The sequence below is a fragment of the Cyprinodon tularosa genome, unplaced genomic scaffold (genome assembly GCF_016077235.1).
Source record: "Cyprinodon tularosa strain WSP-4 unplaced genomic scaffold, ASM1607723v1 ctg115, whole genome shotgun sequence".
NCBI lineage: Eukaryota > Metazoa > Chordata > Actinopteri > Cyprinodontiformes > Cyprinodontidae > Cyprinodon > Cyprinodon tularosa.
In genome coordinates, this window is record NW_024037948.1 from 1,444,177 (window position 1) to 1,457,350 (window position 13,174).

General features: G+C 35.6%; 1 protein-coding gene across 3 annotated transcripts in view; it reads right to left on the bottom strand.

Annotated features, from left to right (window-relative positions):
* The window catches only part of LOC119797136 (netrin receptor UNC5C-like), a 239,362-nt gene that overhangs the window by 10,948 nt on the left and 215,240 nt on the right, over window positions 1–13,174 (bottom strand). For all 3 annotated transcript variants that reach the window (XM_038306101.1, XM_038306092.1, XM_038306108.1), the window contains 4 exons: window positions 10,015–10,232; window positions 8,989–9,124; window positions 7,233–7,320; window positions 1,773–1,941 (listed from right to left, as the gene is read on the bottom strand). In XM_038306101.1, coding sequence (XP_038162029.1) covers window positions 1,773–1,941; window positions 7,233–7,320; window positions 8,989–9,124; window positions 10,015–10,232 — 611 coding nt within the window. The remainder of the gene's footprint in view (window positions 1–1,772; window positions 1,942–7,232; window positions 7,321–8,988; window positions 9,125–10,014; window positions 10,233–13,174) is intronic.

Here is a 13,174-nt window from a genome sequence, read left to right on the forward strand (position 1 = left end):
ACGATTGTTAAGTAAACTGTAATGATAAAAGTTGACCAAAGCAGAGCCTTCATTACTGACAAACATCTGTTGGGAGACATTAACCTACTATAATAAGCCAGTGGCAAAGAAAACTCATTATTGACTGGATTTAATACAGAAATGACTGTTTACTATGAAAACATCTTCTTTTACAGAAGAAACAGTGAGGGTTCACAGTAGATGGCAATAATTGTACACTTCTCTGTAAGATAACCAGGGCAATTTTCTTTGCTGTAGAGCTTATTAACAACATTTTTAACCTTTATTAGAACAGTTGTACAGTAATTGTTGAGTATTAAGCAAAGAAAATCTGTGAATAGAAAACAGTTTTTGTCCAGTTTTCTTGCTCCAAATTTCATTTAATGATTTCAAAGTAGGCTTTAAACCAATGCTTAACTTTTTTCTTTGATATGTTTATTTGTAAAATAAAGATACAATATATAGTTGGCATCATTTCTTACCATTGCAAAAGTTTAAGAGATAATGCTACATTTGCCTCTACGATATATGCGAACCTTTTATTTTAGTTAGATATTTGCTGCACACTCTCTCTAAGCTCCTCTTATATGATGGCAGCATCTTTAGTCACACGTGTGTTGAAAATTTTAAGGCCATGCCTGCAGACAGCAGCATAGTATGGTAACGTGGCCTATATGCACATGTGATAAAACCACTTGCATCGATTTGCAGTTCATGTGGCATTCTGTTTCTAGAGATGAGCTGAATCAATACAGAGAGGTAAGAAAGCAATATGGTCGGAATCTGTTATTACTGGTAATCACAACCGTGGCTGCTGCTTCTGATACGAGGGGAATTCAATTACCTCCCTCCACCTGTTTTGGCGAGAATTTCTGATGGGAAATAAATGTATAACAGTAATGAGAGAACCCCCCCTCAAAAAAAAAAGAGACCAACTTTATGATGAAATTCCATTTTCATTTTTATTCATCTTTATTTAGTCGGCTCTGAAACCTCTTCTGCCGTCACCCCTCACAGATGCGCACACAAAGACGCACACACACTGAATCTAATGCATGGCTAATTGTGCAGAGACATTGTGTTGAGCTGTGATAAGCAACAGAAGACAGCATACGGGGGCCTGGTTGACACAGTGATGCTGCAAGACAGCCTTATCACCCACACCCACACACAAGGACTGACACACATGTGCACGTTTACACATGCAGTCTAAGTAATACACAAGAAATAGATTGCTGAGGTAGAGACTTCATGCTGAGAGACATGTGAAGGGGAAAGAAGAAGGGAAGAAGAAAGGGAGGGATAGACACATAGGAAGTGAAATGAAAGAAGAGGAGGATAGAGGGAGCATAACAAATTGCCTCTGATAGGAGTCTTCAACCCCCTGCTTGTCTACTAGCCTGTAGGCACTTTCTGTTTACCACATTCTGTCTTCCATTCTTCGTTTTCCTTTCCATTCCACACCAGCTACACACCATATCTGTGTAATTCAGGTTATTTTTCTAATGTGAGTGTCTGCATGTCTAAGCTATGCATATTCATGAGCTCATATTAGCAATTTGGCAGAGAACAGGTTTAGCTCTACAATTATTTATAATATTGGTTTGTTTTGACTAATATTTAACCACATATGCTCATTCACATCATTATATCTACATTAAGTTGAATTATAAAACCCATCTGCTCTATAGATGAAACTTCTGTAGTGGAAGCATTATAAAGGAATTTAACATAGAAATGCAGACATTCCTGGTACAGAGTTGGGAGCTTACCTCCCATTCTCCCATGGGCAACTGATTCTTGAGCTGTATGAGCCAGTCCTCATGGACATTGTCTGCACAGTGGTGGATGGTGAGGATCACTGGTCTGGTCAGCAGGACACCTGGAGGTCCACAACTCACCACTGGGCTGAGAACTGTCTGAATGTCTTCAACAGGGGGTCTGGAAATGATAGATAACATTTGTATCAAATTAATGAATAAAATGAGAAGACATCCAGCAGCCTGGATATTATAAAAAGGTTACTGAAAATGAATCGGAAAATGCGTAATTGCTGACTTTGTGATTTGGTTCCATGATGTCCCAAAACTTTTTATGAAAAAAAATAAAGCAATAAAGGAATCCCTTAAACAAACTTTTAATTAGATCTAATCCTTTCAATTATCGCCTACTAACTAGATATTCAGCGATTCAATACCTTTCTACAAACAGCTACACACTATGACTATTTACATTTAAAGTTGCAGCCCAAATATGTACTATTTTTTAACTATTTTTATTCAATTATTTTAGATTGAAAAGAGAAACTTGTGTTTTGATTAATAAGACACATATATCAATTTTTTGGCATCTATGCCTGCTGATTTAGATATTTTTGGCTTTAAAATAATAAAAACACAAATTTATTTCCTGAAAGAACTTAAATATTACTTATAAGTGATAACATTTTTCAAGAGAAATATTTAAGTAATGTTTATAAGTAAAAGTTTGACCTACTAAAAAATATGTCATTACATTTCCCTGCATGCTTAATACTTGGCCCTGGCTTGTTTTACATGAATTATTGCCGAGACAGAATCTCCTCAGGTGTTAAGAGCAGATCCAATAACCTTATTTCAACAAGAATATTGGGTCCTGTCTCTTTCACCTTCCTTCTCAAGATGCTCCCTAGTTTTTTGACAGGGTTCATGTAAGAAAAATGTCTTTGACCAGTCCACCATAGTCGCATCATGGTCGTTACAGTATTGGAAAAATTTGAAGTATGAACAGATAATAATTCCTGCAAGAAAATAAAATCATCATATTCATAAAGCTTGTTAGCTAAGGGACAAGCTTAGTGGGGATTAGATCTGAGGATTTACGTGTCCAACAACCCCCAGATTAGAATGTCGTCCTAAACATTTTTTTTGTTATACTAAATGGTGTCACAAGCTTCCTACTTTCTTCCCTTCATTGTGCTCATACATAGTTTTCTACAACACTTCTCTGACTTTAATAAAACAAAATAACCTAAACTGAACCACAATGTCTTCCAGAGATTCTACCAGTTTGCGGAGTCCAGGACGTACAGCTGGTTTACAGTCATTTTCCATGGTAATTCCCTTTGACCAGAACCTGAAACTTTTATCCAGCTTTGAGGGAGGATCATTTGAAAACAGAGGTAAGGTGTTGGTGGCGCTTTGGAGCTCAGAAAGGAGCAGTGGGAGTTCAGAGCAAGAATCAATGCAGAGAGAGTACCCAAGCTGGGCAGAGGTAGCTGGCCGTGCCCTGCTTCTGGGATAAAGGAGCAAGAGGCAGGACAGAGAGAGCACCAGAGCAGGGCAGAGGCAGTTGCTGACTGGGACCAGCTCTGGAGCTACAAGAGAAGGACGAATAATGAATAATTTAATGAACCTTTTAAGGGCTAAATTAATACAGATTTACTCAAAGTCATTCTCAAACCTCTAAAGAGCATTCCTTTATCTCCACTGTACTGCTTCACCCTTCATCACAGCCAGATTCAGTCCCTGATTGTTATCGCAATCCATAATATGTCAAGCTTTAGCTTTCACTGTATTTGCCCTAATCATGCTGTTTGCATACCTAGGAGTGCAGCTTTTACATCACTATTGCTCTTAAATATGCGTCTAAATAGGGATAACATGTCAATATCTCAATACCGTTACATGATTAACATTTGCTGTTTAATTAAATTTGTTAAATTTTTATTTTATGCTTTGGTTACCTAATTAGTAGTATTTCTTCATTTTCTTCTGTGCCTCAGGTTTTTGATTGAAATATTCCTAATAAGTCAATGTTGCTTTATATGCTACAACAAGTCAATTTTCTGAAAAGAATTTCATACTACATCCACTCACTGAACTGCCTCTGTTAGCCTGTTCCCACCTATGGGTCTTCTCCATAGAGCCCCTCCATTTACATAAAAAAATTGACAATGACTGGATGAACAAGAGTTAGAGTTTGGAGCATTTGGAATTACATGGATTGGTTTGTTATCTGTACTGTCATGGTTCTCCAATTTTAGGACTCTGAGTTTTTAGTTTTCAGTTATTAGTTATTCTGTTTTGTTGATCTTCGGTTTATTTTACATTATATTCAAGTAATATTTGGTTACTCTCTGTTGCCCGCTTGTGCTTGTCTCCTTTCCCTCTGGCTTCCTTCTAGTTAGTTCCACTCACACCTGCTCTTTATTCAGCTCATTAGTCCATCCTTTGTTCTGGTCTCCTTATATACTCCACCTCTGCAGTCACTCAGTGCTGGTTCTCTGTTGTTGTGAATTGCTTTCTCGTCTCTGATTCCCCACGTGAGTTTTCCCTGATGTTTTTTGGATGTCTGTCTCAGTTGCCCTATTAAATCTACAAGAACTCATCTCTGCATTTGGGTCCTCAAGCAACTTAACCCCCCCCCTTGCTGACAGTAGCAGAACTGAACATCGGCATCCGAAACACTAAAGTGAGGACGAACAAATTGATTTTTCAAACACTTTATTAAAAGAAACTGAGAACTTTATATTTACTTGTATTTTTACATTTTTGTGTGTCTTTGCTAATCTTTGCGTGTATAAACACTGTTACTCTTAAAAGTCACCACTTGATAATAGAGATTTTATTTTTTTTTTGTACAAAAAATTCTTAAGTCCATATGGTAATTTTGCTGCAAAAATGACATAACTGTGCAGGAATTTATCAGAAGGTTTAAATTGTAATAGTTGCAAAAACCATATAAAAATGTCCTCTATAAATTTGCTTTATTAGGAGAAAAGTAAAAATCCTGTTGACTAGCACACATTCGGCTCAACAAAATGCATTATTGAGTTTAACTATTAAATTCTGATCTAAAGTAACTATATAAAAAAAACAGACAGAATACATAGAATGGGTAAATGTCATTACTATAGAAATTATAAGGGCTAAATAAGCTTGTTTCGGTAAGTAACCAAGCAACGACAAACAGCAGATATTAATTTGGAGAATAATCGGTACCATCAGTTACAGCTGGACACAGTAGTTGCAAGCTAACAGGCATAAAGAAAAAGATTGCAGTTTATTTTTTTCTTTTATGCTATAATTGGCACTAAGATGACTGTTTGTATGTTACATTACAGGAGTAGATCAGTTGTCTGCTATTGTGTACCTTGTTTAAAATGTATAACTAATCAAAATTGATTCCATTATCAATTATCATTTAGAGACCCTCTATTGTCTATAAATCTCAAACTGAGCATGTAATCCTCAAAGTGAGTACAAACGACCAATTCAGGGTAATTATTAACCGTTACGCCCCATGTTATGTCGGATCTAGAGTTTAGAGATCAAAGTTTTATCTCACTGTTTTCATAGGGTGCTGCTTTTTATCAGCAATATTGATTCAATCACTACATCTCAACATCGACTGTGGCAAAGTTAGCAGGGGAAGGTGATTAAAGCAAGAGTTAAACAACCTTACTTCTCAAATATTGCCCTTGAGTCTGTACCTTTGAGGATTTGAAGGTTTACTGAACATATTCAGTTTATTACCAAAAAATACTCATAACTCTGGCGGACGGCGATTTAAAAATATTTCTACTCAATAAAGAAGTTTGTTTTTTTCAGAGATAGGTATCTCTGAAGTTAAAATAAAACAATGTAAAATGGGTGCCAATTATATAAAGTGTTATTTTGTATTATATTTGTTGAAAAGTAATAATAAATAAAATACCTATATTGACATTGAAGTATTTCCACCCTTCAAGGGATTGCTGACCAGCTGTTCAATTGCTTCGATTCTGATCATTTCCTTTGGTCTTGATTTGCTCCCTGAACTAAATAAAAACTTGCCAGACCACTCCAAAATCAACATTTTAAAATTATATCTACTCAAATGAAATTCACCAATATGAAATGAAAAGATTACAGTTAACCTTTATCCTCCAGGGTTAAGAGTAACTTTGGGCTATTTAATGTTTACATTATTTTTTCTATTATAATAGAAGCATGGAAATATGTTGTTTAAGTTCTATGTGTGTGTTTGGTGGTGGTGGTCTTTGACTGAACTAATCCCTTATGTTATCATAAAGTAAGGCACAAAATTCTTGCTTGCCAATTTATTGCTGAGGTACGTCGATGAAACTGGCCTTATAAGTTTTGCTTGCCAGTTATTGACTGAGATGAAGTCAGAGGACACAGAAGTTGTTTGACTCTTACAAACACTACCGCAAGCAGCAGAGGTCCTAATTATGTTCGATCCACATTTATTGAGAGATGCACTGGAAAGATCCAGAGACTGAGTTTTTACTTCAGACTGTGTCTTTTAGTTTTACAGAATCTTTAAAGTTCTACTTACCCAAATCATTATTAAAGTGCATCTCTGTTTTCACATGAACCCACGTTTGTGTCGTTGCTTTTAAAAGACTGCAAAAGAAATTGAGCAGCTTCCAAAACCAATGCGTGCAGTCAGCTTTCAAAATAAAGAGTAAAACTACAAAAATCTTCTCCCCAGTATGCTGTTCATCACAAAAGGTTCAACTTCAAACATGTCAGGATTTAGGAGTAAATAATTATTATGCAAGTAATAGGATTACAGTAATCCCCAAACTAGCCACTAATCTGAGTTAATGTGCAAAAACACAAACTACATAATTTACGTTCAAAAGCTTCATGTTTGTTTTTGGTCCCAAAACACCATAAGCGAGAAATGTAAATCTGTTTTTTTGCACGACACTCTGCCTTAGTTTGGTCTATATTTGGCAGTTTTGATGTTAAGCACCTTATATTCCACTATATAGTATTTGCTGTGAATTAGATATTGAAGAAAACAATGTTAATAGATGAAATACTACATAGATTGTGATACTAATTGTTTTATCATGATGTGTAAGACAAGCTGTTTTGATTAGCTCATCTCAGTTCCAGTGCTAGAATTGGTGTTTGTTTGGTGATACAAGGCAGTTGTATTTATTGTATGTGGACAAACCAGGATTATATCTATGATCAATAATTATACAACATATAATAAAAAAAAAAAAATAACATAAAAAAAAATACGTTCAATCTCTTTCTGTCCCTTATTTGTAAGACAGTATACAAAACTTTGATACAAGCATCAAATAAGCATGCATTCATAATAATAAAAAAAAAATGTAAGTAAAACAGAGAAAGAGTGGGAATTACTGTATACTGTACCATGAGCAAAACGGTAAACCAAAATTTTAGTTGATAAGATCTGAAATTTACATAAATATGTTCAAAATTTACCTTAAGTTGTCCATTCTGTGCACAGTGACATGCATCTCATACACTCTACCCTGTGGGACGGCACCTGCTGGCACCAACAAGCTCACACCTGCAGGAAGGTAAGTGTATACGGTAAAACAGACAAGGCAAAATAAGTTTATTTTTACATAAATACATTTCTCAATGCACAACTGAATCATTGAATGCACAACCAGCCCCTATTCTATCACCTTGATAAATGTTTTTAAAACACAGTTTTTAAAGGCGTCCCATGTACTACCCTCTCTTTGATATATATTCAGCTGAATATGCATACCGTAGAGTTTAAAACTGCTTCATATCTCAACCGGTTGCATTATTCATTATCATTGCCAACTTTCTTCTTTAAAAAATTACATAAGAATACTAAAGAGTAGATAAATCCAACAAGAATAGTTCAGATTATAGAAAAAACCTGAACAAATATTTGATCCTCTTTAATACACTGCCCACAAGGGAAATCATTATTCAAACAAGAGCAATATTATTCTTTGGGAACAGAACAAAATCTTGTCCTTGTGGGGATTTCATTTATTTATCATCATTATTAAATGACTATTCATTTTTTCCCCCTTTAAAATATTGTTTTACTCAGACATAAAGGCTCTACATTTTACACTCTAGTTTTGTGTTTTAAAGATTTTTTTCTGGCAGTGCAACTGAAATGACGTTCTGCTGGAAGTGCTGCCGTACCTTTAAAAAATTTTAAACTTTTCTTTTAATAGGCCTGTACTTCTTTTATTTCTTTAACACAATAAAGAACTTAAACTGCAGTCCAAATGATAAGACTAAGATGGATGGTAAGGCTCTAAATAAGGTCTTTAAAGTGGCTTATTGGGCCGTTAAGTTCACTTGAGTCATTGGTCCTATCTGCTGTTCAAATGAACCCACATGTTGGTATCTTGAGGTGCCAACATGTGAATTAATTTGGATAAGTATCTCAAGGTTTCAAAGACAACACAACAGACATATGCAAGAGGAAATCTGAAATTAAACCCTAAGTGTTGTTTTTTTTTTTCATAGTATCTTTGAATCCTGTCTTAAAAGCCTATTCTCTTCCCATACTGCAAATTGTCTGCTTACCATACACAAGCCTATCCCCATCACCCATTTACAATCAACTACAGTCAACATCACTATATATAAACCTAAAGAAGTCAGGGGAACAGACTATGTCAGGAGAAATACATTTCAACCAACATAGGAGACTAGCCTGTATCTGTACTGTAGGTCCAAATTTAAAGTCAAACAAAGCCCACGCCAATGTAACAGATGGATAGACACCTTTAGTGATCCACAAGTTGTAGGATTAAACATTGTGTAGTTGCCTTTCACCGAAAACCTTTCCCCTCAGTTTTAATTGGTCAAATAATTTTGAAGGAAGTGATGTAATTGTTTTGAAGGGAAGTGGCTGATTGTTTTTTTTTTTATTAAAACATTATAAAACACTGCTGAAGCAAAGGGGTTGTTATGCAAAAATGTCCACTATTTAACTGAAGTAGACTAAACATTTTGTTTTTATTACAAAATGTGAATATTCAAAAGAACCTTGCCTATGATAAAGTTCAAATTATTGTTCAAAATAAAACATATTAATGAATTATTGTTACTTTTTCCAACTGATTGACAGGTTTATGCCATGGTAACAATTTCTGAAACTGTTATCTATCTACATTATAGACAGACAGATAAGTTAGATTCATTATAGATTTATATAATGTTTATTCACAAAGTTAACCTGAATTGGGTACGATGAGGTGTCCTCCCTGACTATTGAAGGATCCATGGGCAGTGCAGGAGGGATCTCTAGTCCGGGCTAAACTCTGGCTGCGAAGGTTCAGGGTGTCACTGTTGTCCAAAAGAGACTGTGTAACCTAGGAATAATAAATGGCAATAGTCAAAATGACAAAAAGATGTCGAGGAAGACCTATGAGATGAGACATAAACTTGTATGTATTGAGTGCTACACCAGATACTTAGAACTATCCATCCATGGAAAAAATAAAAATATATATTCTAAACTATGTAATGCTAAAAGGCACACACAAACATATGTAAAATAAAATATAGAATTCTATAAGAAAGGCTACAATTACAACTAAAGGATTATAAAGATTTTCACTGTCCATGGAAACACTGAGTTAGTGTACAGTATGTTTCTACCTTTAGCTGCTCTTGCAGTTTTTCTCTTTTGTTCTACACTGCAGAAATGTAAAATGTACTAGTTTACATCCAAACCGGTGTTCTGAAAAACTAGATGCAGTTTAATGCATAAAGTGTGACTTCAATAAAAACAATCTGATTACAAAAGTGAGGCAATTTCATCTATTAGCCACAGCAGGTGATTCAAAACATTTAAGGTAAGAAAAAAAAGCAATTATACTATTTAATGCACCATCACCATCATCATCATGTAGAGATGAGGAGCTAAACTCTAACATTGCCTCCGGTCAGCTACTGTGATGAATCTGGTGGTGGCTTCATCTCTGTGTGACAACTGGCTCTAGTATGCATGCCATGTAGTTGTCAGAGCAAAGGTAAGAAACTGGGGCGCCAAACCATATGTATACTAATAGTGTTTGCTTTTGTCTTCCACCAGAGACACCTGCATTTTCAAATCCAGTTTTTTTGTACTGTTATACTATAGACAATATCTGATGTTTTTCCTGCCAACAATAAACCTTTGCAGTGAGAAAACATTAATATATGAAGATTTAAGATTGTGCCTCATATCTACAGTATTAGTGGATGCATTTGTAACTACCTTAGGAGACAATTTTGAAGTGAAGTCCCCACCGAGGTCATCTGGTGGTGTGACCAGACCTGATGAGTTATAGACTTTGATCTTCAAGTTAGGTAGAGGCTCCAGGAGGGGGGAGTTGGTCATTGGAATTTTATCAGACACATCATGAAGGGCATAAACTGGGCCACGATACATAGCAGCTGCATTTGTCAGGTCAGGAGGTGCAGTCAGTAGATCAGCTGAAATGACATGACAAAAGGGATAATCATTGAATTAAATCTGATACAAGAAAGAGAAGCAATATGGCACCTGATTCACCAAGGACAGTGATGGGTCGTGTTAAGTAACCTTTTTTCAGCATTACGCGAGTCGAAATTGTTGCAAGATCATTAAGTCAGAGTAAGGGCACTAACATGAAGGTAGGCATGACTTCTGAGTAATATGAAGCTGGTAGGATAGCAGAGCAGTAATGATTTGGATTGTGAATTGGTCATAGTGATTTCACATGTGGAGCTGCTTGAAGGAGGCAGTGAGAAAAAACAGCTATTAAATGAAATAGGAATGGCCTTAGATTTGCTCCAAGTGATTGAATAGTTTCAAGTTTGGAAAACATATTCATTACCCCTAGAGTGAGGCCTGCACCTTTTTTTTTTTCTACACAAAGCAAATCAAATCATCACCATTTCTTATGTTAGTGCTAGTGACCTTCCTTTGTGGCAGACTGAGATGAAATGGGTAGAATGAGAAGTGGACGACTTGCATAAAGGGTCTCAGGGTTGGGACTTAACCCCACACCCCTGCATTAATGGCAAGCCTCTGCATTCAGTGACACACTCCACCATTTCTTTCTTTTTAAAAAACCTGCCAGTGCAATACGTTTCCCATTAAGGAGAATGAAATTACTTGAACTTGAAGATGCATTGCCCAAAGTCTGCATTTTCAAGAAAGAACTCACATTTTCAGCATATAAACATGTAGAGTGTTATATTAGCTGTTTTAGTTGCGTGAATGTCAGCTGGACTTTCCTAGATAAATAACTTTTTGCCATTTCACATTAAATGATGAAAGGACTGGACTGAACTTGAATCTGACTGAAACTATTTGACTATTTGTACCGGAATAAGCTAATCTCAAATTTATCAAATTAATCTATAGCTGAGCATTACCTGCATGTAATTTAATGGGATTAGCTGTGAATTGGAAGTATATAGGTAACAACAACTTAATAAAACTTATACTTATTCAACAGTTATTGTTATTATTATTTTTCTCTGCAGTATCTGCAGTCCATAACTGATTTCAGCAGAGTTTTTACTTGTATTTTTGAGAACCTAATTATCCCAGAATTTGCTCTTTTGAAAAAATTATTACTTATCTTAAAAACAGAAACCAGACAGGGCCCACATTTGACACATTCACTTACTGGATAATCTAAAGCTTGATTAATTATTACAAAGGTGAGATGAGGAAGTGGGTTGAAACAAGGAAGTTAAAACTTGCTGGTTATCTTCTTTAAATAAAGCTTTTTAATAAAGTAACTTTTGCTCAACATATTTGTAATAAATATTAAAGCAGCATTTGTGAACATTTGAATGATAACTTCCTCTTTCTCGGTTAACAATGACATGCCTCAAAGCTGCACATCTTAAATGCCCTGGGTAAAGATCTCAGTATGTCACTCTGGATGTCTGTCAGAGAAGGCTACTGTTCAGGAATGAAGAAGTAACCAATTTCCAAAGGATGTCATGCAATTCTTCTTTTTATATGGTTTCAATATAAAAAAAAAATAGAATTTACAGCAGCTTGTAATTTGTCCCCTCCATTACCTCACAGTTGATAAAGAGCAGCCTCATGTAATAATAAGTGGGCTGTCCAAGCAGGCTGGAGGCATAACCATAATTAACATAATCATAACTTACAAAATTTTGCTTTGATCACAGAAGGACAGTTGCCTACTGAGAACAAATCTAGCTTTGTTCACATCAGGCTCATTTATTTGGGGCATAGCATGTGAAATCCTGCTGTGGCCTTCAAGAGACACTTCCTACTTTATAGTCAGTCGTCATGACCTTCCTTTCAACCAACCACACACACACACACACTTTTGAGCAATCAGTCATTTAGTATCTCTACATTTATGCTGTTTACCCTTAAAGTAAATGGATATCCCTGCTAAATAAGCCCTGCTGAAATTTAATTAAGAAGTAGAGGAAAAATTATGAAAGAAGTAGATATATTCAAGGACATCATTCTTCATTATTAGCAATCAGAGGTCATCCCTCAATCCACATTGACATCCATTGCAATGCTTCACAGATTAAATATTCCCCGGTCTACAGTATAGCCTACACAAGACATTCAGCACGGAATATAAATATTTATTTATAGCTTGCTAGGGTTTTTACTCCCTCTCAGATCTTCCTTTCTTGTTTTAATTGTAAACAGTGAGTGGAATTCTAATCACCCAGGCTCAAATTGCCACATAAACACAAACCTTTTACTATTCACAAATAGGGCTAACGGTTTTACAGAAATTAGCTTTTAAAAAAGTGCTTTGAAAAGCCAACAAGAAAAGTCTTAGTCTATAAAAAATATGCTTCTCTTTTTAGGCAGTGAAGTCCAAAAACAGGAGTACTGTTAAATCACTTCCATCCCTTTTTTAATATTTGGATTATGACCGCTTAAAGCTGATGAATGCCAAAAAGTGATTTCCTTAGGAAATCATAATGTTGCGTAAGACCCAAAAGAGAAAACATTTTAACGAATACTTGTCAGCTATCTAAAAACAACATCCCTGAACTATACAGTTCATGTACTAAGTACTTGCTCTCTTTGTATAAAATGTATAAATTCCTGGATCAAAGCAGCATTTGATGGATGTGACCAGTCATTGGCTCATCCTTAGTCTGTCATTATATTCTTCTGCATGGTTGTTATTAGGCCAGGTGAGTTTGCAGGCCACTTAATTATAGTTATATAGTGGGTATCAAACCAGTTAGTTTTGGAACAGCAGAAATGCACCATGTGCTGCTGGGAAATAATAACCAGTATGCCATTAAGAACTTCTTAGAAAAAAGGTTCTGATAACTTTAGACTTGATAAGGCAAGGGGAAAAAAGCAGCAGATGATACAGCTCCCCACTTCACTGACTGCAGAAATGTAAAAAAAGACAACTTGAATT